Here is a 23,680-nt window from a genome sequence, read left to right as displayed (position 1 = left end):
CTTCATTTTTAACCACACAAACACATGGTAAGGATAAGCGTATATTCGCTATCTTATCGACGAAAACCCGATTAAATTGGTTAGCCAATTCTTTGTCAGAATCATACTCAGGTAGAGGGGATTTCTGTTTTCTGCCAAGAAGCTTGTTTACAACCTGAAGGAGTTTCTTTGTGTCTTTTCCACGGTCATTAACTTGTTTAGAGTGATATTCAGGGTAAGGTGGGCGGCAAGTGGACGCTGGTCAAGGTCTTGGTGCAGGGGGCCCAGAGATGCTCCATGGGGTTCATCGTGGAGTCACATATCATATCTTATCATTTTTATCTTTAAGACCAGCCACCAATTCGTAGCCATCCCACAATTGATGGATTTCAGCCAGTTGTAACGATGCTTCATTTATTCCACCCCATACTGTTAGTGATATTGGAAATATGCAGTCTCCAGCACATACCTGTACACATCCAGGCACACACTCACAAACCCTGGATGTTCCGTGATGCCGTCAAGGTTTCCATTCTAGGAGTCAATTTTTGCTACGATTTGCTCGATCTCCTTGCAGCACATGCTCTCTCTTACAGAAGGCATTGCTACACATCCCCACTGCATGAATTCCTTTAGTTTGGTGAAAATCAATGACATCAATCCAAACACAAATTCAGGTCCCTGCACTTTTACCTACAGACAATATTAACCTTGTCAGGCTGCAGTTTGTAGGTGAGAAGCCAAAAGTGTGAAACTTCAGTTGGTGGTCGTTCACATCTTTCTTACTGGTGAAGACGTAGCGGCATCCGTCGCGGTTGCACTGACCAAGCCCCTCCTCCTGGAACAGGGGCATATGCTGGCATGGTGGTACACTGGGTGCTTGAAGAGCTTCCGCGGATGTGACGAAGTGTCCCGGTGTTGCTGTAGATGACGATGGCGAAGGAAATTCCCTGAAGATGCGTAGGTCATCCGCATTCATCGAAGGCGGGTGTTCTGTGCAGTGGTCACAGGTGTTACACTTTGTGAAAATGATGCATCCTATGCGTCTGTCCATGTGCTGGTGGATGAAGGTATATTCCTCGTCGATGGTGCTCCCTCACAGTGTCCTGGCTGATCCCCTGATGGTGGCTTTGACGTAGTCGTAGTCTGCTCCGTATGGCTGCTGCTCTCCACCGCTGGGCTCTGCGTCAACTAGCACCCGCTTGCCTGAGAAAGAAAGGTGCCGCTGGTGAATGTCTCTGATGTTCGTCATTGCAGCATCGAAGATGGTGCGCTCTTTCTGTGTCTTCTCCTGTTCGGTGATGCTCTGGCGACATGGGGGTTGCTCCTCGCCAGGTAAGGTGGACGGCAAGTAGACGCTGGTCAAGGCTTTGGTGCAGGGGGCCCAGAGATGCTCCACAGGGTTCATCGTGGAGTCACATATCATATCTTATCATTTTTATCGTTAAAACCAGCCACCAATTCGTAGCCATCCCACAATTGATGGATTTCAGCCAGTTGTAACGATGCTTCATTTATTCCACCCCATACTGTTAGTGATATTGGAAATATGCAGTCTCCAGTACATACCTGTACACATCCAGGCACACAGTCACAAACCCTGAATATCTTGTGATGCCGTCAAGATTTCCATTCTAGGAGTCAATTTTTGCTACGATTTGCTCGATCTCCTTGCCGCACATGCTCTCTCTTACAGAAGGCATTGCTACACATGCCCACTGCATGAATTCCTTTGGTTTGGTGAAAATCAATGACATCAATCCAAACACAAATTCAGGTCCATGCACTTTTACCTACAGACAATATTAACCTTGTCAGGCTGCAGTTTGTAGGTGAGAAGCCAAAAGTGTGAAACTTCAGTCGGTGGTCGTTCACATCTTTCTTACTGGTGAAGACGTAGCGGCATCCGTCGCGGTTGCACCGACCAAGCCCCTTCTCCTGGAACAGGGGCATATGCTGGCATAGTGGTACACTGGGCGCTTGAAGAGCTTCCGCGAATGTGACGAAGTGTCCCGGTGTTGCTGTAGATGACGATGGCAAAGGAAATTCCCTGAAGATGCGTAGGTCGTCGGCATTCATCGAAGGAGGGTGTTCTGTGCAGTGGTCACAGGTGTTACACTTTGTGAAGATGATGCATCATATGCGTCTGTCCATGTGCTGGTGGATGAAGGTATATTCCTCGTCGATGGTGCTCCCTCACAGTGTCCTGGCTGATCCCCTGATGATGGCTTTGATGTAGTCGTAGTCTGCTCCGTATGGCTGCTGCTCTCCACCGCTGGGCTCTGTGTCAACTAGCACCCGCTTGCCTGAGAAAGAAAGGTGCCGCCAGTGAATGTCTCTGATGTTCGTCATTGCAGCATCGAAGATGGAGCGCTCTTTCTGTGTCTTCTCCTGTTCGGCGATGCTCTGGCGATATGGGGGTTGCTCCTCACCGGGTAAGGTGGATGGCAAGTAGACGCTGGTCAAGGCCTTGGTGCAGGGGGCCCAGAGATGCTCCACAGGGTTCATCGTGGAGTCACATATCATATCTTATCATTTTTATCTTTAAGACCAGCCACCAATTCGTAGCTATCCCACAATTGATGAATTTCAGCCAGTTGTAACGATGCTTCATTTATTCCACCCCATACTGTTAGTGATATTGGAAATATGCAGTGTCCAGTACATACCTGTACACATCCAGGCACACAGTCACAAACCCTGAATATCTTGTGATGCCGTCAAGATTTCCATTCTAGGAGTCAATTTTTGCTACGATTTGCTCGATCTCCTTGCCGCACATGCTCTCTCTTACAGAAGGCATTGCTCCACATGCCCACTGCATGAATACCTTTAATTTGGTGAAAATCAATGACATCAATCCAACACAAATTCAGGTCCATGCACGTTTACCTACAGACAATATTAACCTTGTCAGGCTGCAGTTTGTAGGTGAGAAGCCAAAAGTGTGAAACTTCAGTCGGTGGTCGTTCACATCTTTTTTACTGGTGAAGACGTAGCGGCATCCGTCGCGGTTGCACCGACCAAGCCCCTTCTCCTGGAACAGGGGCATATGCTGGCATAGTGGTACACTGGGCGCTTGAAGAGCTTCCGCGAATGTGACGAAGTGTCCCAGTGTTGCTGTAGATGACGATGGCAAAGGAAATTCCCTGAAGATGCGTAGGTCGTCGGCATTCATCGAAGGAGGGTGTTCTGTGCAGTGGTCACAGGTGTTACACTTTGTGAAGATGATGCATCCTATGCGTCTGTCCATGTGCTGGTGGATGAAGGTATATTCCTCGTCGATGGTGCTCCCTCACAGTGTCCTGGCTGATCCCCTGATGATGGCGTTGACGTAGTCGTAGTCCGCTCCGTATGGCTGCTGCTCTCCACCGCTGGGCTCTGCGTCAACTAGCACCCGCTTGCCTGAGAAAGAAAGGTGCCGCCAGTGAATGTCTCTGATGTTCCTCATTGCAGCATCGAAGATGGTGCGCTCTTTCTGTGTCTTCTCCTGTTCGGTGATGCTCTGGCGACATGGGGAATGCTCCTCGCCGGGTAAGGTGGACGGCAAGTAGACGCTGGTCAAGGCCTTGGTGCAGGGGGCCCAGAGATGCTCCACGGGGTTCATCTTGGAGTCACATATCATATCTTATCATTTTTATCTTTAAGACCAGCCACCAATTCGTAGCAATCCCACAATTGATGGATTTCAGCCAGTTGTAACGATGCTTCATTTATTCCACCCCATACTGTTAGTGATATTGGAAATATGCAGTCTCCAGCACATACCTGTACACATCCAGGCACACAGTCACAAACCCTGAATATCTTGTGATGCCGTCAAGGTTTCCATTGTAGGAGTCAATTTTTGCTACGATTTGCTCGATCTCCTTGCAGCACATGCTCTCTCTTACAGAAGGCATGGCTACACATCCCCTCTGCATGAATACCTTTAGTTTGGTGAAAATCAATGACATCAATCCAAACACAAATTCAGGTCCATGCACTTTTACCTACAGACAATATTAACCTTGTCAGGCTGCAGTTTGTAGGTGAGAAGCCAAAAGTGTGAAACTTCAGTCGGTGGTCGTTCACATCTTTTTTACTGGTGAAGACGTAGCGGCTTCCGTCGCGGTTGCACCGACCAAGCCCCTTCTCCTGGAACAGGAGCATATGCTGGCATGGTGGTACACTGTGCGCTTGAAGAGCTTCCGCGAATGTGACAAAGTGTCCCAGTGTTGCTGTAGATGATGATGGCGAAGGAAATTCCCTGAAGATGCATAGGTCGTCGGCATTCATCGAAGGAGGGTGTTCTGTGCAGTGGTCACAGGTGTTACACTTTGTAAAGATGATGCATCCTATGCGTCTGTCCATGTGCTGGTGGATGAAGGTATATTCCTCGTCGATGGTGCTCCCTCACAGTGTCCTGGCTGATCCCCTGATGATGGCGTTGACGTAGTCGTAGTCCGCTCCGTATGGCTGCTGCTCTCCACCGCTGGGCTCTGTGTCAACTAGCACCCGCTTGCCTGAGAAAGAAAGGTGCCACCAGTGAATGTCTCTGATGTTCCTCATTGCAGCATCGAAGATGGAGCGCTCTTTCTGTGTCTTCTCCTGTTCGGTGATGCTCTGGCGACATGGGGGTTGCTCCTCGCCGGGTAAGGTGGACGGCAAGTAGACGCTGGTCAAGGCTTTGGTGCAGGGGGCCCAGAGATGCTCCACGGGGTTCATCGTGGAGTCACATATCATATCTTATCATTTTTATTGTTAAAACCAGCCACCAATTCGTAGCCATCCCACAATTGATGGATTTCAGCCAGTTGTAACGATGCTTCATTTATTCCACCCCATACTGTTAGTGATATTGGAAATATGCAGTCTCCAGTACATACCTGTACACATCCAGGCACACAGTCACAAACCCTGAGTATCTTGTGATGCCGTCAAGATTTCCATTCTAGGAGTCAATTTTTGCTACGATTTGCTCGATCTCCTTGCAGCACATGCTCTCTCTTACAGAAGGCATGGCTACACATGCCCACTGCATGAATACCTTTAATTTGGTGAAAATCAATGACATCAATCCAACACAAATTCAGGTCCATGCACTTTTACCTACAGACAATATTAACCTTGTCAGGCTGCAGTTTGTAGGTGAGAAGCCAAAAGTGTGAAACTTCAGTCGGTGGTCGTTCACATCTTTCTTACTGGTGAAGACGTAGCAGCATCCGTCGCGGTTGCACCGACCAAGCCCCTTCTCCTGGAACAGGAGCATATGCTGGCATGGTGGTACACTGTGCGCTTGAAGAGCTTCCGCGAATGTGACAAAGTGTCCCAGTGTTGCTGTAGATGATGATGGCGAAGGAAATTCCCTGAAGATGCGTAGGTCGTCGGCATTCATCGAAGGAGGGTGTTCTGTGCAGTGGTCACAGGTGTTACACTTTGTAAAGATGATGCATCCTATGCGTCTGTCCATGTGCTGGTGGATGAAGGTATATTCCTCGTCGATGGTGCTCCCTCACAGTGTCCTGGCTGATCCCCTGATGGTGGCGTTGACGTAGTCGTAGTCCGCTCCGTATGGCTGCTGCTCTCCACCGCTGGGCTCTGCGTCAACTAGCACCCGCTTGCCTGAGAAAGAAAGGTGCCACCAGTGAATGTCTCTGATGTTCCTCATTGCAGCATCAAAGATGGTACGCTCTTTCTGTGTCTTCTCCTGTTCGGTGATGCTCTGGTGACATGGGGAATGCTCCTCGCCGGGTAAGGTGGACGGCAAGTAGACGCTGGTCAAGGCCTTGGTGCAGGGGGCCCAGAGATGCTCCACGTGGTTCATCTTGGAGTCACATATCATATCTTATCATTTTTATCTTTAAGACCAGCCACCAATTCGTAGCTATCCTACAATTGATGGAATTTCAGCCAGTTGTAACGATGCTGCATTTATTCCACCCCATACTGTTAGTGATACTGGAAATATGCAGTCTCCAGCACATACCTGTACACATCCAGGCACACAGTCACAAACCGTGGATGTTCCGTGATGCCGTCAAGGTTTCCATTGTAGGAGTCAATTTTTGCTACGATTTGCTCGATCTCCTTGCAGCACATGCTCTCTCTTACAGAAGGCATTGCTACACATCCCCACTGCATGAATACCTTTAGTTTGGTGAAAATCAATGACATCAATGCAAACACAAAATCAGGTCCATACACTTTCTTAACTGATGACCCGCAGTTGTTACGCTGTTTCCTGCGAAATTGAGATGGCCATGCTTCGAGATCTATATTGCCGTTGTCTTTCCTTAGACTTCTTTTTCTGTTCAGAAGAAAAAAAGTCTCAAAGAGATACAAAACACATTTAACATTGCAAACTCATATTTACATGGTGGTCGTTTATTTATGAATAAACGTCTTGTCCAATTTCATACAGCAAAGCATGCTAAATGAAGTATGGAAATTTGGAATAATGTTTTATCATCACCTGGTGAGGTGATAATGGAACTTTGCTGGTATAATGGAACTTTGTAATAATGAGGTCCTTGGGACCAAAAAAGAAAATTGCCATATTGTAATATCAATGTAAAGGGGAAAAAAAAAACCTACAAAGTAAAATCAACTTGTTATAACGGGGCTTGTTATAACCAACTTCTTAATTATAACAAGGTTTCATTGTAGCAATGTTAGCTTCGGCTTTATGGTAATGACTGTTATGGCACTATACCGATGTGATGATAAAACAGAATAGAACTTTGCTCATCCAGACACAACCATTACTGCTAATAGTTTCTCTAGCATATCTTTTGGACATTTTTTCCATGTCTTGGTGTGGCATTGATGGAGATGAGGGTCGGGCTGGTGGAGGCTGTTTGAGACTTCTGGTTGTGGATAGGGGAGTGTTCTCTCTTGTGGAGGGAGGGTTCAGCTGCTTGAAGGAAAGTTGATGGAGGTGAGGGTGAAGATAGAATGGATAGCCCACTCAAACCATTTCAGTGTCGGAATAAAATGCCAAGCTTTTAATCTGTACCCCTGGGTATGTGTGAGACCTATGGAATTGGTCTCATGGTTTCAGAAATTTGGTCCTAAAGACGTATGGAATTGGTCTCTTGGTTTCAGAAATTTGGTACTAAAGACAGTGTTATAGGCCGAAGCAATGGTAATGTTTCTGAAGGGGTCAATATTGCCCGATGCTTTCCTGAAAAAAAATGCGGGAAGCCGTACTGTCCTCCATGAGAATTTGAACAGCGGAACGACAGTGAGCCAAAATTTCTTCTTCAAAGTTATAATGATTGTTCTGGTGTTTTGAATACCAGGCCTCGAATTCTAAATGTTTGCTTTCAGATGTTCCTTTGGGATTTTGATAAGATTTGTCTGGAAGTGGATCCCTGTAGTCTTGGTACTCGGTCTTATTGAAAAAGTGAGGGGAAAACCCCTTCTTCAACTCTTTGGGACCAAAAGTAGAGGGAAAAAGAAGATAGAGGCATGGCAAGAGAGCTCAGGGAGTCAGTGACTTAAACATCATTGAAGGAAAGGCTGAAAATCTTAGCACCATTCATGACTCCAGGTACAATGCCTTGTCTGTGACAGTATTCTTGCAGGAACTGGGTATCGTATGAACGGGCATTGTGAGCGATGGCAGTTACTCCCTCGTGATCCTTGTCTGTGTCAAATAACTTTCAAATAACCATCTGCTTGCAAAATTTGTCAAGCATGTCATCCCCCATTGAAAGTGTGTTCCCTAACACCACAGGATGTGCAAACTTCATCCCCCTTATCCGCAAAACAGTCTTGACACACTCTCAGTGCAATGTACAGATTGGGAATGTGTTTAAAGACAGGTCCGTGGTCATATTGCATCATCCTGTCTACATTCAAAATAAAAAAAGATAAATTTGTGTTTCTGGGATGTTGCCTTTTTCCCACTCTTTTTCTTGTTCTATTGGTTGGGATCAGGGAGAGTTCTCATAAAACATTGATACCCTTCTTTGGTTTTAAAAAAAAATCTTGTTTCTAAGGTTTTCATGTACTTAATGAAACTTTTAGCTGATTTATCTTTACATTTTATTTATTCATTTCTGAAGACTTAGATCTAGGAAAGAATGTGAAATAATCAAATGTAAGAAACTTGCCATGTCAATTTCTTCACTTTCAGTTTCTACACGTTCTCTTTTTCGAGTTGGAGGCATTTCGTTTTTTCTTCCAGAGGACCTCCATCACATTTCTGCAAGAACTGGTCATTATACATATTACAAAAATGTGGTATCTGTAGGAAAGGTGCAGTTTGCCACGTCATAACTAGCTGTATATCAGAATTCTACTGAGAAAATACCAATCTGCCATTCTCTGGTTCCTTTCATATGAGACCATGTATTCCACCATTGACATACCTAGCAATTTGGTAGCCTTTGTCATGGAGGTGCCTCTGGAATTGTTCTATCTTGGATAAACCACATTTTTGTGTTGTGTCCATACCAGCCGCTTGGTATCTGTCTTGCGCTTGCAGATTTTCGGTTTTAAATCTAGCTGGTTCCATAATGTGGCGAAATGCTTGCGGGTCTTTCTTCTTTCTGCTGAAGGCAGTAGAACTCTCGCATCCGTTCCTGGAAAATGAAAAGCTGACATTGAGTTCGACATCAATATCTGACGCCAGCTCTTACCAAAAGATTTTCATGAAATGTAGCGAAGAAGATGTAAAATTGATATTAATACACTAAGGCGGGGTTATATGTTCAGATAATGTCTACCATTCCAGATGGTCTTCCGTCTTCCAGAGTTATGAAGTCGTTAGGCTGCAGAGCTCGACTGATTTTTGGCTGACAGAAGCCAAAAATCTTTGTTTGATTGCATAATTTGTTCTACTGTATGATGAACAGGATTTGTTCCACTGCAAGTTGATCCTTTCTTGTCAAATGTATGCCTGTATCCTGCTTCAAATTTAGGGACGATATGACAAAGCCTACCTCATCACTCTTATCAGAGTTTGCCATTATATGTGTTATGATGCTTTGAAACAATGCACTAACCGCATCGTGAACAACGTGACATGCCAAAAGAGTCTTTAGAGGGCGGATCGTCAATCTGTAATCTGTAATGCATCCTCTGAAACGTGGTGCCTCCCTTTCTTCTCTCAGCTGTCACCACCCCCACCCCATGATTGGAAGTGTAGCCCTTACTGTGCCAAGTGCCATCATATGACACTGCCACATCCACGATGTCGACCTTTCCAATGGAAGGGTCCCTCTCCATGGCCTTCTGTCATAGCCAATCCGCTGTCTCTGTCATCTGCTCTTCACAAGCCTGCAAACAACAACGTAAAAAAGGGTTTTTTTTTTGTTTAATGACTGATTCAGTTTGCAAGATAATGTATTCATTTACATAAAAGTAAACACATGTATTCATTTACATAAAAGTAAACACATTTAAAACTACTTATCTGTCTTGCTGCTTTCGAGATGGTGTGAACATGCTTTTGGAAGCTGAGTGGCGTGACAGATGGTGGCATGTCCATAAGGTCTGCAAATGTCTGTAGCCCCTCTGGTCCAAGCCCAACCTCCAGGGATGCCAACGTTGAGCGACGGCTAACCTCTGCAGAGGTGCCAGGCCCTTTTGCCACATTGGGGGAGGTTGAGAACTTGTGTTCCTTCTTGCAGGTGCTGCATTGAAGGAGCAATGTACAAGACATGCCGTCACGGCGCGTGGTATCTTCCATTGGAATCAAGTGATCTGAAACACGTACAACAGAATGTTGCTTTATATACACTGCATTCTGTAAACAATGTCACATATTTTTATCATGCACTGTTTGCCTCATGAGTTCAGATCAATATTATACGGGAAAGAACCCAAGATTTTGAAAATAAGTCACAAATCCACAATCCACAAGACACCTGATGAGTCAAGTCACACAAAATATGTACTCAGCAAGTAAGGGTTCCATGAAAGATTTAGTACAAAATCCTAGGTTATAGATGTTCTTAATGCATAAAATGTATTATCTAATCAATCAAAAATATCGTAAAGATTCAAGATTTGCACAATACTTACCTCCTGGATAAAACGTGCGCTTCCTTTAGGGCAGTTGTGAGGGCTGAACCATCGATCAAGTAAAACCCCTCCAGTGGTTTACATGGTTCCCTATAGGTGGGACTGGTAGTGAAACCGTCTGCAGTGACTGGGCTTTGTGATTCAATCTTTGATTTTGACACAGTCTCTACCTCCTCTGGCTCTGCCTCCTCAATCTTCCTTTTCTTGATATTCTGGTACTGAATATTATGAAAGCCCCTCCTCTTCTTCGTATATTTGTGTCCGCTGCGACCCATTTTGCTTGCTTACTCGATAGAAAGTTCAGTGAATAGCTGAGATCAAAGAGAATTGAAGCTAGCGCTAAGAGGGCGTACTCTCGCGATTTCGCACCCAAACTTGTGTAGTACGCCATGGAGCCCCACATGGAGCCCAATGGCGGCCATTTTAGTAATAATAACGAGAGCTTTTTAACACGTGAGCCTATGGAGCGAACCCTACCCTCCTTTAATTTTCTTCATTTTAAGGAGGCACACAGCTGTAAAACTGTGTTTCAGACCTCAAAATATCACCAGAAGCATATTTTCTGTCGATAAGTTAAAAAAAATTTTTAAGTACAAATGTTTTTACTTTTCAATCTGTAGTCCCTCAAAGTTTGTGTTTGAGCTGACAAACGCTGTCTATCTCTTTTCTCTCTCCCTCCCGAAACATATAGTTCGTGCTACTTTAGCTCAAACTTTGTGGGGCTGCATATTGGAAAATAGATGACATTTCTTCAATTGCATTTCATGATTAGACAGGAATGATACTTCTGTATGACAAAACGAGGTCCTAAGTACATGTCTTCCCCTGTATGCTCCCTAAAAAGGTGAAAAAAATGAAAGGGAGACAGAAATCACTCCCTATGAGGGCCCAGTGATATGGTACTGCTATGATCATGTAATATACGCCCTCTATCGGTCCTTCTTAGCGCGAGCTTCTATTCTCTTTGGCTGAGATGAAACTGGAGACTGTGCATGATGCTCTCTGACAATAGAGGGCAGCATAGGACTAGTGCAGTTTTGTGCTAGTCTGATAGATCAGACCCTTCCCAACAAAATGAGGTATCATACAACAAAATAGGATAAATTATGTGTTTTCTTTGAAAGTTTTTGTTTCAACACAATGCAATGAAAATCCACTCGCTCAAGGTCATTAAATACCATTGTTTTTGTCTACTGTAAAGTTCCGTGTATAAGACGCACCCGTGTATAAGACGCACCCCTACTTTCGGACCAAAAAAAAAAAAAAAAAAAAAAATTTCCACGCAAATATTGCGTGTGTCATACATATTATTTCAGCTCAAAATTTCCCTAGAATGCAGCATGTATTTGCTCTATTTTTCGTTTCCTTTTATACGTTCTTTTAACGGTATTCATTGGACATCAGCAAAATATGGAAGACGCAAAATGCGAGACTTGTCTCGGTACTCACTTGCTATTGTTTCGCCTTTCAATCGTGGTACTGTGATTGTGTCATGCATATCGTACTCATGAGTGTACAGTACAATCTTTGCTGTCATACATAGCAGAGGGTGTCTCGCATATTGACGCATGTCAAACTGGAAGGTTCATTACGAAAAATAAGAAAAACATCAACAAGTGTAGCAGAGGGATCATACGGCGAGACGTACGGTGCGTACAGTAATTACACTCACTGTTGTTTCGCCCAGAGGGATTACCAGTAACATGTGTGTCTCTTGTACCATGCTTGTATGCACAGTGCTAGCCTTTTGCAAAAGCTCGCTATAATTTCAGCACATGCACACAGAGAGCAATGGACTTGCACACACAGCGCGCAATGGGCAAGCGCGCTCCGATCTGATCGCTGTGTGCACGCGAGTCCATTGCAAGAGCCTCTCTGCAGCTGCTGCCTTTGCAAAAGGCTTGCTAGCTAGCTAGCTAGCTACAGTGTAGCTATGCTATCTTATATTCCACATACTAAGAATGTTGCAATAGGATTGGTCCAGAGCTGATCACGTGATAAAGCGTAGTTTTGCCCATCACATCACCTGAGAAGAAAAATTTGTTACACTCCATGTTGATAGTCCCATTTGTTTCGCTGATCTCCACACAGTCCACACAGTCCTAACGCAAGATGAGTACGCGCGAAATAAAAGTGCGTTGCACTGTGGACTATCATGTGACCTAGGTCACTTGATAGTACACAGTGCAACGCATTTTCACTTCGGTGCCACGCGGTGCGCGCAGCAAATTCATTGTTTTGTCATCTATGTGCACACGTAGCCTAAGCCCTAAGGATACCTAAAGACAGCTAAAACGGTTTCAGATGTGGAATAAAATGGGAATTTCTAGGACCCTAGATGTGGAATATAAAGCAAATAATCAACTTTTAGTTTCAGGCAATGAGACAAACTATCACTTCCTCGGCGATCTGTGCACGCTATCTTTCCTCAGCTGCGCTTCGGAAAGATAGCTACATCCAGATCACCTCGGAAGTGATAGTTTGTCCCATCACCTTCACCAACGTTGATTATTTACTTACTAGCTGGCCTCGTGAAATGAAGAGCAAACGAACGAAAAGGATATGCATGCATGCTCAGGGTTGTCCCTCAGTCCAAGAACAGCAGGATAATTAACTGGAATAGGCAGCACCAAAGTGAGTGGGGGTCTGGGGGCTGCGAGGCCCCCAGTGGGGTCAAGGGGGGGTTCAGGGGGGCGAAGGCCCCCTGAAGCTACAGGGTTTTTGTGTTTTTCGGTGGGCTGGAAATGATTCTAGCAGTGCAAATTTTACTAAATGACTGCATATTCTGAGCCTTTTATTTTATTTCATTTTTTTGTGGGGGGGGGGTAAATGTTCATATTTTTGGTTAGTAAGCTTTGGAAAGATGCAGGTTATACAATTACATTTAGGTTTATAAGCTGACTGATTGTTTATCATTAATAAAATGAGTTGAAATATGCTATACAGATAGGTAGCCCATTTTATTTTATGTTAAAGTCATCAAGGTTGGAATGATAATGACTTTGACATCTAATTAAAAATGAGCTGCCATCTTATGCAAATTATAAACTGTACATGCACTACATTCACTCTGGTTTCTTGCATTTGTTATTGTTTTTATACTTCACTTGTCAGAGTAACAACTATAAGTCTGATAAGTTCACAAATCCAGTAACTTGGATGTGTTCATAACAGTAATCTTACATGTACATGTCAAAACAGTAAAATTTGAATGAGTTGAGAATCACAGTAAATTAAATGAATTATGATGAAATCATGAGAGTTCAGTAACTTGAGATGGCTTTTACAGAGTGTTTTCTTTCACTGGAGTTCCTGATGAAGTGTGTGTGGTAAATTCGGTGGGTGACTTGGCTGTTCTCAATTCAGTTCTGTTCTACTACCATTGCAGCATCTCATACTTGAAATTGCACCACTCGGCATCAAGTTTTCTTCTAGAATCTGTACAATCTGGGAAGAAGTGCTTTCCAAGGATTTTGATCTCAGCTCTACCATAACTCAAATCCTCAGAGCAAGACATGGGGTCAAAGATGGAGAAGCTCTGTAGGACCGGTAAAGCTACTTTAAACCGGTGGTCGAGGTTCTCTTCAAGTGCAGAAACATACTTCTGGAGCATCGATGAAACCTCATTGTACTGGTGTTCGGTTGGGTGAAGTTCACATGTCGACAGCCGACCATCTTCTGCTAAGTCCTTTCTCATGTCTGCTAGCACACGTCCCGAATCAAGGACCTCTCTCAAAGCAGCTTTCGCTGCTGACAATGCAGGCCCTATTCTTGCATAGTTGACAGTCCCATACTGAAAGATCTTGCTCAATGTTGATAGAATTGGTAGAACTTCCTTCAAGATGTGAATTGCCCCAAGGAATTTGGCTGTTTTCATCTTCTTCAGGAGTCCAGTTGCAACTGCATCCTTCTCAGCGAAATGATTCAGAGAAAGCAGCAAAGGAGCAAAGTCATGGAAAACACCCTGCACCGAATGATCTAGCGATAACCATCTTGTTCTGCATGCCTTGCGGATTTTGCGCACAACAAGTTTCTTGGCTTCACCAATCAGAGTCGGTGTAACAGCAGCTTTATACTCCAGTTGGGTCTTCATGAACTGCGCTGTTCTCTTCGGAGAATTCTCGTAGAATTTCCACAGTTGGCGCAGGATTGTCTCAACAACTGGCAGATAGTTTGTTTCATCAGTGGATCTGGTACAAGCCAGTGATAGTCTGTGGCAAATGCAGTGTACAGATATCATTTCCTTGTTTTCCTTTTTGATTAGTGCTGCCAATCCACCATTTGCTCCAGTCATAACTGCGGCACCATCCGTGACTAATCCCATGAAATCAGCCACATCTAAGTCACATTTATCAAGCTCTTTCATTAGCTTTGTGAAGAGGACTTTAGCATTTGCACCTTCACTATCGGGATCTTCAAGGACATTTGTTACAGAGAGGAAGTCTACTTGTGTTGATGCAGTCTCCTGATTCACATAGCTCACAAAGGTGACCATCTGTTCAATAACAGCAATGTCTGTCGCATCATCAACCAAAACACCATACATTCCAGCCTCTGCAGCTCTGGTTACTACCATCTCCTTAATTGTCTCACCTAGACATATGAACAATTCACGTACCGATCTTTGTGAAGTGTGGTGGAACGATTTCATATTCAGTCCTACTACCTGAAGAAAGCTTGTCAGTGGAATTATCTTCCGGTTGGCAATCTCTTCCTTAGCTAAAAAATAGCAGGAAGAAAATACATTGGAAAGTACAGTATCCACGTTCTCTCTCTGTTCCACATATTCATGGTGAAAGACGGACACCCTGCTAATCAACTCAGACGTTACGGCCGATCGGTGTTGCTTGTTGACAGCGTGGCCCTGCAGTGCTTCCCTGCGAAATCTAGTTGCAGCATCTTTATTGAAGATTTTGCTCTTGTTTCTGTCATTCTGGGAATTGTGTTTCCTGCATAATACACAGTACATTCCTTGTTCTTGTTCACTGTAGACAAGCCAATAAATGCCAGTTTCAGAGCAAAATGTTACTTTGTCTGATATCCAGTTGTGGTTGAAATTATATTTCAAAGAACGCTGACTGTTCACTTCCTCTTGGCTTATTGATGAACACTTTTTACAGTGATAAAAGCTGTGAATCTTCTGTTTCTCAAAACTGAAGTGTTCTCCTATTGTGCTAAGCACTCGTACAACGTAGTATAGCTGTACAATACAAGTCAGCGAACCGTACAGTGTACTGCATTGTATCGGATCTCCGCATCTATTACTAGTATGTGTATGCAGACCAAAAATTTTGGCTCTCGCGAAATTCATGAAATTAAAATGCACGCGGAAATTCCTCGTTTTACAGTACTTACCAGAGCATTTCGTTTTTGGGGCCGGGGCAAAATATGCTTGTAGTGTTGCCTGGGACTGACGTTTCCTTGGCCTTTTCCCCTCCATCTCATCGCGATAGGCGCTATAGGTGGCTAGGCTGGGCTCGCGATAGCGGTACGTATACGGTAATTCTCTACACAGTACGGAGGCTAGCTAGCTAGCTGTGTGTAAGCTCGCGCGTGCGCGTCAAACGTTTGTTTGACGTTCTGTGTATTGCATGCACCATAGACTATAAATACTGCAGTGATCGTGTGATGGAGCACGGATGGCGAGATCGAGAACTAGCTGCGAGCTACTGTAGTTGTCGACCGTCTCGTCGATCACCGATCACCGCCATGTATATGTGGCCATATCGCATGCATGCTTGACAACAGAAAACAGACAATTCACAAGTAAGGTGGTGCAATAAAAGCCAATTTAAAATAATACTGGCAGCTGATTCGATAGCCGGCAACAACTGAATGAATAGACGGGTAAAATACCCGGTACCCGGCTTTTATGGACAACCCTGCATGCTTCACACATCGTTCATATTTACGGTGACATAGTGTCGATCCTACTCCGTATTTTACAGCTTTTGTCTGTGGCCATATTGATACTAGGCATTGATAAGTTTTACGGTATCGGTAATTTAGTAATGATACCTGTACATCGCGTATTCCAGCTACTAGGTTGGCTGTTGGTAGCTTGGTAGACTGACATCGGTAGCATACAGCAGTGCTGTTACAGCTGTTGTCTATGGCCAGATTGATACATCGTTACTGCACAAGGTCAATGTAAGTTTATCTCGTATTTGCAGCTTTTGTGTTTGTCCAGATTGAAAGATCACTCATTTATCCGTAAGTTGTAGTGATTGCTTACCTTCCAAACGTCGATGGGCATACATGGCCCCAAGTTGGCCTTATAAAATTGGGTGTACATGACAGATTTTTTTCTGTGTGTACGACGCACCCCCGATTTTCAATGTTTTCCTACGAAAAAAAGTGCGTCTTATACACAGAACTTTACGGTACTAATGATTGAATTTATGACCTTTAGGACAGTAATTATGGACCAAAATTTTGGGAATTGATACACTGAATACTGCTCTTTCACATACATATAAAAACTGAAATTTCATTTTTTCAACATATTTGTTTAAGGTACATACGGGTGTATGCCCCCTTAAGAGAAGCAAAAATAACCTACTCTCAGTACCTTTGCACCAAAGAATTCTTTTCTGCGACTAAGAATGGGAACTTGACTGTATCCATAATGCATTGCAACTCCTTGGCTTCAAGTGAAATTATCCACCTATGGGCCATTTGTATGTTCGCAGACATCTTTTCCTCGTAGTGGTAGAGTACAGAGGTATGTAACCTCTTTTGTTGGATATAAATTTATTGACAATAGAGGGCACTATGACAGTATGCAATGAACTGAGATGCTAGCCAACAGTTTCTTCATGCATTCTGTAATCTGGGGCTTTGTCTGGAACAAGAGTGTCAGCAACGCAGGGACTTTTACAATACTTCATGTACCAAATTTGTGTGTTTTGTAATTGTCAGAATTTATGTCAATATTAAGTATTTATTCTTCAGTCAGCAGATCTAGGTGTTCATTGTTAATTAGTTAATCTTTGTAATTGTGTGTGATTGCAAAGTTGTGATGTTGTTGTACACTTTGTGTGCCATGGTGTAAACCCCCAGTGTGCCATATTATTCTAAGACCACAAGGCAGGAGCACCTCTGGAAAACATTCTGCTCTTCATATTAGCCATGTAACAAAACATGTGTATGATCAGCAGTTTATGCTTGAAATGCATAGAAAATTGCAAGCTATGGTGTGATGTAGATATGTGCGAAGAATGAAATCACACATGATGCTTTCAATGCACCGTGGCAGTAAGATTCTTGCACATTTGAGCAAGATATGAAAAACTGGCAAGTCATTGACTGAGTGAGGTGCAGGAACATGTCACGCAAAGAGATAATGAAGGTGTGATCAGTAGGCTCCGTGATTCTTCGTGAAACTAAAAAAAAAAATAAATTTAAAAATCAATCTAACTTCTCTCAGTGAGTTTTGAAGAATGAACTATGCAAGAAACATTGATGAAAGTGGATAATTATTTCTTCAAATCAAGGAAAGTCATTCATATGTGTGTGTATTTAATACATACAGTGTATGAGAATAAAAAAGTGATTTTTACAGTGCAATGAAGTAATCATCAAATACTTCAAAGTAAAAAGTGTATATTGAGCTCTTGATGTAAACTGAAGGCAAAGAGAAACTGCTTGCCAGTGTACCAGAGAAACCCATGGGCACAGTTTTATCATTCAGGGCAAATTGTACTCACAACAGCAATGTGTGTGGACTTATGATATACAGGGTATTTGTCCTGTGCCATGGAAACAATGGGTACTTGGATTTTAGCAACGCTTAACACTGGCACCATTACGGTAGCCCACACCTGTAAAGATAACTGTTGGGCCAGTAACTTTTCAGGAATTGCCAAATTTACTAGACCGACATGACTGGAAAAAAAAGACAAAAACAAAAACAAAAATAAAACAGATATTGTAGTGGCCAGTCGAAAAAACAACGGGACCAGTAAATTTTAGGTTCAGGCCAGTAAAAAATGGAAAAATTGGCTGTCTACTGGTCCAAAAGGGACAGGTCGGACCAGTGGAAAAATTTAAAAAGTTAGTGTGCAGCTGTGATATAGAAGTAAAACAAAATATGAAATAATAGTCACATTTAATGCATTACATACTGTATAATCTGTTATTATCGTGAGGGTTTTACTTACATGAATTTCATGAATCACTGTTGGACGGCAAATTCAACTCATGTCTGTGACCTCATTCGTAAAATAACAGCTTATACAGTATACAAAAACATGCCCATGGGATTATGAATTGATATCTATCTTTGATTTGTAATTGCATAAATTGATCAGTCAATCAGTTTTGTCAATCATTTGATGTGTTAACCGTATGTACTGAGTGTTGCTATTGTGCCTTCAATTTATGCTGTGAAATATTTGTCTAACTGCAGTTTGTTCATGATGTACAGTATAATTATTTGATTAAATATCCACACATTTGATACATCTGTCTAAAGTGCTTTTGTAAGACTATGTATAGCTCTTGTGTTTGAGAGAGTGTGAGTTTGTTGTTTTGAAATTATTATTATTATTATTATTATTATCATTATTATTATATACACATATGAACATGTATATATGTATATGTATATATATATATATATATATATATATATATATATATGAAGAGTTTGTTTGCAAAAACCGATAAGTCCATATTTGCCAAATGGAGATAGTTGCGATTTAAGTTCAAGAAAAATAAAGAGAATAATAAGAAAAATTTTGCTTCTTTTGACCATAACTTCAAAAATGCACCTTTATATGTAGTGACCAATATATCATTTAAAAGGTATTATTTTGTACTTTATGACAGAGACTGTACTTCAAAATCATCAAAAATGGACTTATCGCTTTTTGCGAACAAACTCTTCATATATATATATATATATATGATATATATGTCTATCTAAGAATGAACATACAGCATGTTCATTTATGTTCCTCTGACTCATATTGGGATTTTTTATGCCTCCGCCAACGAAGTGGCCGGAGGCATTATGTTTTCAGGTCATCCGTCCGTCCGTCCGTCCGTCCGTCCGTCCGTCCCGTTTTGTTTTTGTCGATATCTCAAGAACCGTGTGGTAGTTTTACATCAAACTTGGTATGAGGGTATATCCTGGGGGGATAATACTTTGTTTGGATTTTAGGGTCACGGGGTCAAAGGTCAAAGGTCACAGGTTATTTTGTGAAAAAAAAAGGTTGAAAATTCATGTTTTTCTCCATATCTCGCAAATGGTTCAAGGTATCTTCATGGAACTTAGTATATATGCTTGTTCCAATGGGCAGTGATTATCTAGGGAAGTTGGGGGTCATGGTTCAAAGGTCAGGGGGTCAAAGGTCAAGGTCAACTCCTCAAAATATCACTACTTTCCTTATATTTATGCAATGCCTGAAGGTTTTTTTTTTTAACTTGATGTATGCATGTATTATCCAATATATATTCTGTGGGAAGTTTCTTGCCAAAAGGTCAAAGGTCAAGTGAAAGTGCTGAATTGCACTTTTTCCTCCATATCTCAAAAGTAACTCAAGGTATCATCATGAAACTTACATATTTATGCATGTTCAACCTAACAGTGATTCTCTTTGGAACTGTGAAGTCAAAGGTCAAAGGCCAGGTTTAGATAATGCTATTTTCCCATTTGATACTGAAATTATACTTTTTCTCAATGTACCTTGAAAATTACTCAATGCATAAACTTATAAAAGGGTCAAAAGTCAAGTAAAAATCATCAGTTCCCCAAATACCTGCACTCTGACATTTTAATCATTCATCCAATTGAACCTAGTTCTAGGAAAGTGAACATTCAGCACATTTGTGGCAAACCTGTCATTTTAATATTTTGCCAATTGTGTGAAACTGTCATCACACATTGTCAAGACATTGTACTATAGACCTATTAGGAGAACCATGCATTATGGCGGAGGCATATCAGTTGCCGTAGTGATATATCTATTTTTTTTAATTAGCCATCAAAACTTTCTATCAACAAAGAAAGTCTATGATGCAATTTTTTTTTTCTTTATTTACAGCAGCAAAACTGAAAACAAAGAGTAGCTCAGAGCAGGGCATAAGATTACTGAATGATACTGAATCAGGAATCACAAATGGTCTTCACACATTCAGACTGTACATTGTATAAGTTAAACTGTGTGATGCCACCATTGTGCAACCCCTTTAAATGCCATCGAGCGCTAATCTGTTACATCAAGGGGACGTCCCCATATATTGTGACATAATGAGACCGTCCATGGGGCAAGGGGGAAAAAAACAAAAACATGTTGCTCTCGCAGCTCAGACAAACACTTCCTGTGGACATGACCCACAGATCCGCCTGGCGTGGAATTAACGTTCAACATTACCGGGTTATCACCAGGCACGGTGTCACTGCATGTAAAGGTTGGTTGTTCAATCATAGCAGGGCCTCTCTTGCACACTCGCCTCATTCCCACGTGGCATATGAAGAGTTTTATCGTGAAACAAGCCAACTCTGTTCTTGTTAAGTCGAGATATATGTGATTAAAGCTGCTAAAGAAAAAGAGAGAAAATACAATGTAATGAATAAGAAAATCTAAGATATTTTTCATCATAACTTCAAGAATATTCCCTGGTATATTCTTATATACTTATATATATATAAGTGAGGTATCACTGGTAAGGTTTTAGATTGCCCTACTTGATGATGGTATTCCTTCAAAATGTTTTTAAAATAGTGCTTAGCTTATTAAATTTCATAATGAAACTCTTCATAATTATACAGAATCATTTGACTTCAGAACAGTGTGTGTCATATCAATTCATCAAAAGGAAATAATGATCAGACATTGTTTAAGTGATGTAGACTGAAGAATGGATGAATACATAGGAAAAAAATAACAAAAGGATTCTTGATTACGATTCATTGTGTAACATGCAGCCAGGAAGAACGTCAATACATAATCTCTTGTCATGATTGAGAAAATGGTCCAAAATTTTTTCAAATACATCATCCTGAAATGAATCTACACTCTGAATTGATTCTTTGTGCATTTCTAACCTGAAAATTATATTACCCAAGTCATTCTGTCCATTCCAAAGGACATAGATTTTCTATGTTTCTTTCTCTTGCCCAAAATCAGTCTTGATACCTTGATTATTTTAACAACTTTCTGTCATTTGTCAGCTACCATTTTTAAAACTTTTAAGGTCTTATTTTTTTTGAGCCAGGCAGAAATTGTTGTTCTGTTGACAATGGAAGTTAAGGTCCCTGGCATGCATATAAATTACATTGCTTTGACTATCATGTGGAAGATAAGAAAACAAACAAACATGCTGTCCACAAATACACATTGCATCTTAACTTCTCTTTGGGGGTGTATTGAAAATTGCACATATGTGTATATATATATATATATATATATATATATATATATATATATATATATATATGTGAGATATGAGAAAGGAAGGAGAAAATCGGTGCGTAGCTTTGACATTATTATTCCTCTTACTGTTCCTCCTTTTCGGAAAAGCACAAGAGTTGAAAAATTGGTCTCCGCCGGGACTCGAACCCGGGTCTTTGGCATGGAACGCCAACGCCTTAACCGCTCGGCCACGGAGACGTCATAGCGGTTCAGGCAGACCCAAGCTCGAATACCCGACGGACCAACCTTTCAACTCTTTGACTTTATGCACACGTTCCTTTGTGGGGCAGAGTTATGAATAATAACCAGCCGCGTGCCTCAGCTGGATCTTCCAATGAGATTCACGTAGTGTGTATATATATATATATATATATATATATATATATATTTTCTTTCTTTTTTTTTGTCTCGCCCACCGGAGGTGAAGGCGAGACTAAGGGAGCCAAATGGCGTCCGTCCGTCGTCCGAGGTCGTTTGAGGTCATACGTTAAAGTTTACTTGCAAGACTCTCTTATCACACGTAACTCGGCACATGTTGCTACAATGGCAATCAAACTTGGGTGATGGTAGATGTCTCTTGGGAAGTTGAAGGTTACCACAAGGTCAAAGGTCACAGACAGGGGTCAACAAACTTTTAGGGCCCAATGTTAAGTTTTTAGGGCGCATTTCGTTTATGGCTCATAACTTTTGATCCCTTTGTCCGTTTGTGACCAAACTTGGATGGAAGATGTCCCTTGGGGAGTTGAAGGTCGTCACAAGGTCAAAGGTCACATAGAGGGGTCAACAAACTTTTAGGGCCCAATGTTATGTTTTTAGGGTGCATTTTGATTGTGGCTCATAACTTTTGATCCCTATGTCCGTTTGTGACCAAACTTGGATGGTAGATGTCCCTTGGGGAGTTAAAGGTCATCACAAGGTCAAAGGTCACAGAAAGGGGTCAACAAATTTTTAGGGCCCAATGTTAAGTTTTTATGGCGCATTTCGATTATAGCTCATTACTTCTGATCCCTTTGTCCGTTTGTGACCAAACTTGAATGGTAAATGTCCCTTGGGGTGTTGAAGGTCACCACAAGGTCAAAGGTCATAAGCAGGTCAATTAACTTCTGGGAGTTATAAAAAATGTTAATTCCTTGTACGCGAATGGGCGAGACACAATTTGGCACTTGCCTTGTTTTTACTGGAAGTGCATAGACCACTTGAATAGTTTTGAATTGAAAGAAATCAAATTCATAAAGATTTCCCTTCACGTTGCATACAAATTTGGTGCTAAAGCCATTATGTAAATATGAATTAAAGTCTGAAGAACAATCATGTATGTTATGACAGCTTCAAGCTGTTTCTGCCTATAGGGTCTCATAATACTTTTGTAATCGGGTGTTACATATTCTCTCAAAACTAGGTCGGTTGGTTCAATTTGTGAGTTAATGCTGATTCAATAGTTTTTCCCTTCACCACCCCTCCTCCCCCCATCATGCTTGCACCATTCCTCCCCCCCCCCCATCTCTCTCTCTCTCTCTCTCTCTCTCTCTCTCACACACACACACACACATACACATATATAATATATGCACACACAATTTGTAGAACTGGTGTAAAAACACTGCGGTAACCCATTGCAGACTAGTCCTGAGCAGGTGTTTATGGGAAAGGTGTGTTATACCAAGTTCAGCTTATCCTCATCATTATATCATTATATATCATTATATAGTTGATTATTTGTATTCGGAGTTGATTTATATGTTTGTTTGTTTGTTTGTTTGTTCCTTTATGATAATTGTAAAGCACTTCAAAACAAGTTTGTGTTAAGCACTATATAAATATTACAATGAAGCAAAATCAAAAGCAATAGTTTTTTAAACAGCACTAAAAGTAAGGAAACACTATCCAGTATCAACATTTTTCTACAACAATTGTGTTGAATTAAAGACTTGGGCAAGTTTTTGAGCAAAGCTCATCTACTTTTGCTTCGCATTCACTTCTAACTATTGCTGTTACTATGGTAACAGCAAGGCATCATCCAATCAGCTGTGGGTATCTTCGTTTTTGCTATGACAGATGTAGTTGACATAATTTTCCTCTCCAAGTGGAACACAGAATATTACAGAAGTTGATCACCATGAACATGTACAGTGTATAAGATACTTCAACTGGTACAGATATTCCAACTTTTTTTTTTTCAAGTCAAAAGTTTAGAACCTCTCCATGACTGCAAGATGCAAAAGTATTCCTAACCTATAATGAAATAAGCAATGTTATAAAAGTCATTG

General features: G+C 41.8%; 1 protein-coding gene across 1 annotated transcript; it reads right to left on the bottom strand.

Moving 5' to 3' along the window:
• Positions 1-1,706: 1,706 nt before the first annotated feature.
• LOC140244347 (uncharacterized) lies at positions 1,707-2,487 on the bottom strand. Its single transcript, XM_072323989.1, has 2 exons — positions 2,180-2,487; positions 1,707-2,029 (listed from the first exon to the last, which is right to left on the bottom strand). Exons 1-2 carry the CDS (start codon positions 2,485-2,487, stop codon positions 1,753-1,755), a joined length of 585 nt encoding a protein of 194 aa, XP_072180090.1. The 3' UTR covers positions 1,707-1,752.
• Between the last annotated feature and the right edge of the window lie 21,193 nt (positions 2,488-23,680).

The sequence above is a fragment of the Diadema setosum genome, chromosome 21 (genome assembly GCF_964275005.1).
Source record: "Diadema setosum chromosome 21, eeDiaSeto1, whole genome shotgun sequence".
NCBI lineage: Eukaryota > Metazoa > Echinodermata > Echinoidea > Diadematoida > Diadematidae > Diadema > Diadema setosum.
This window is presented reverse-complemented; position numbering and strand designations above follow the sequence as displayed.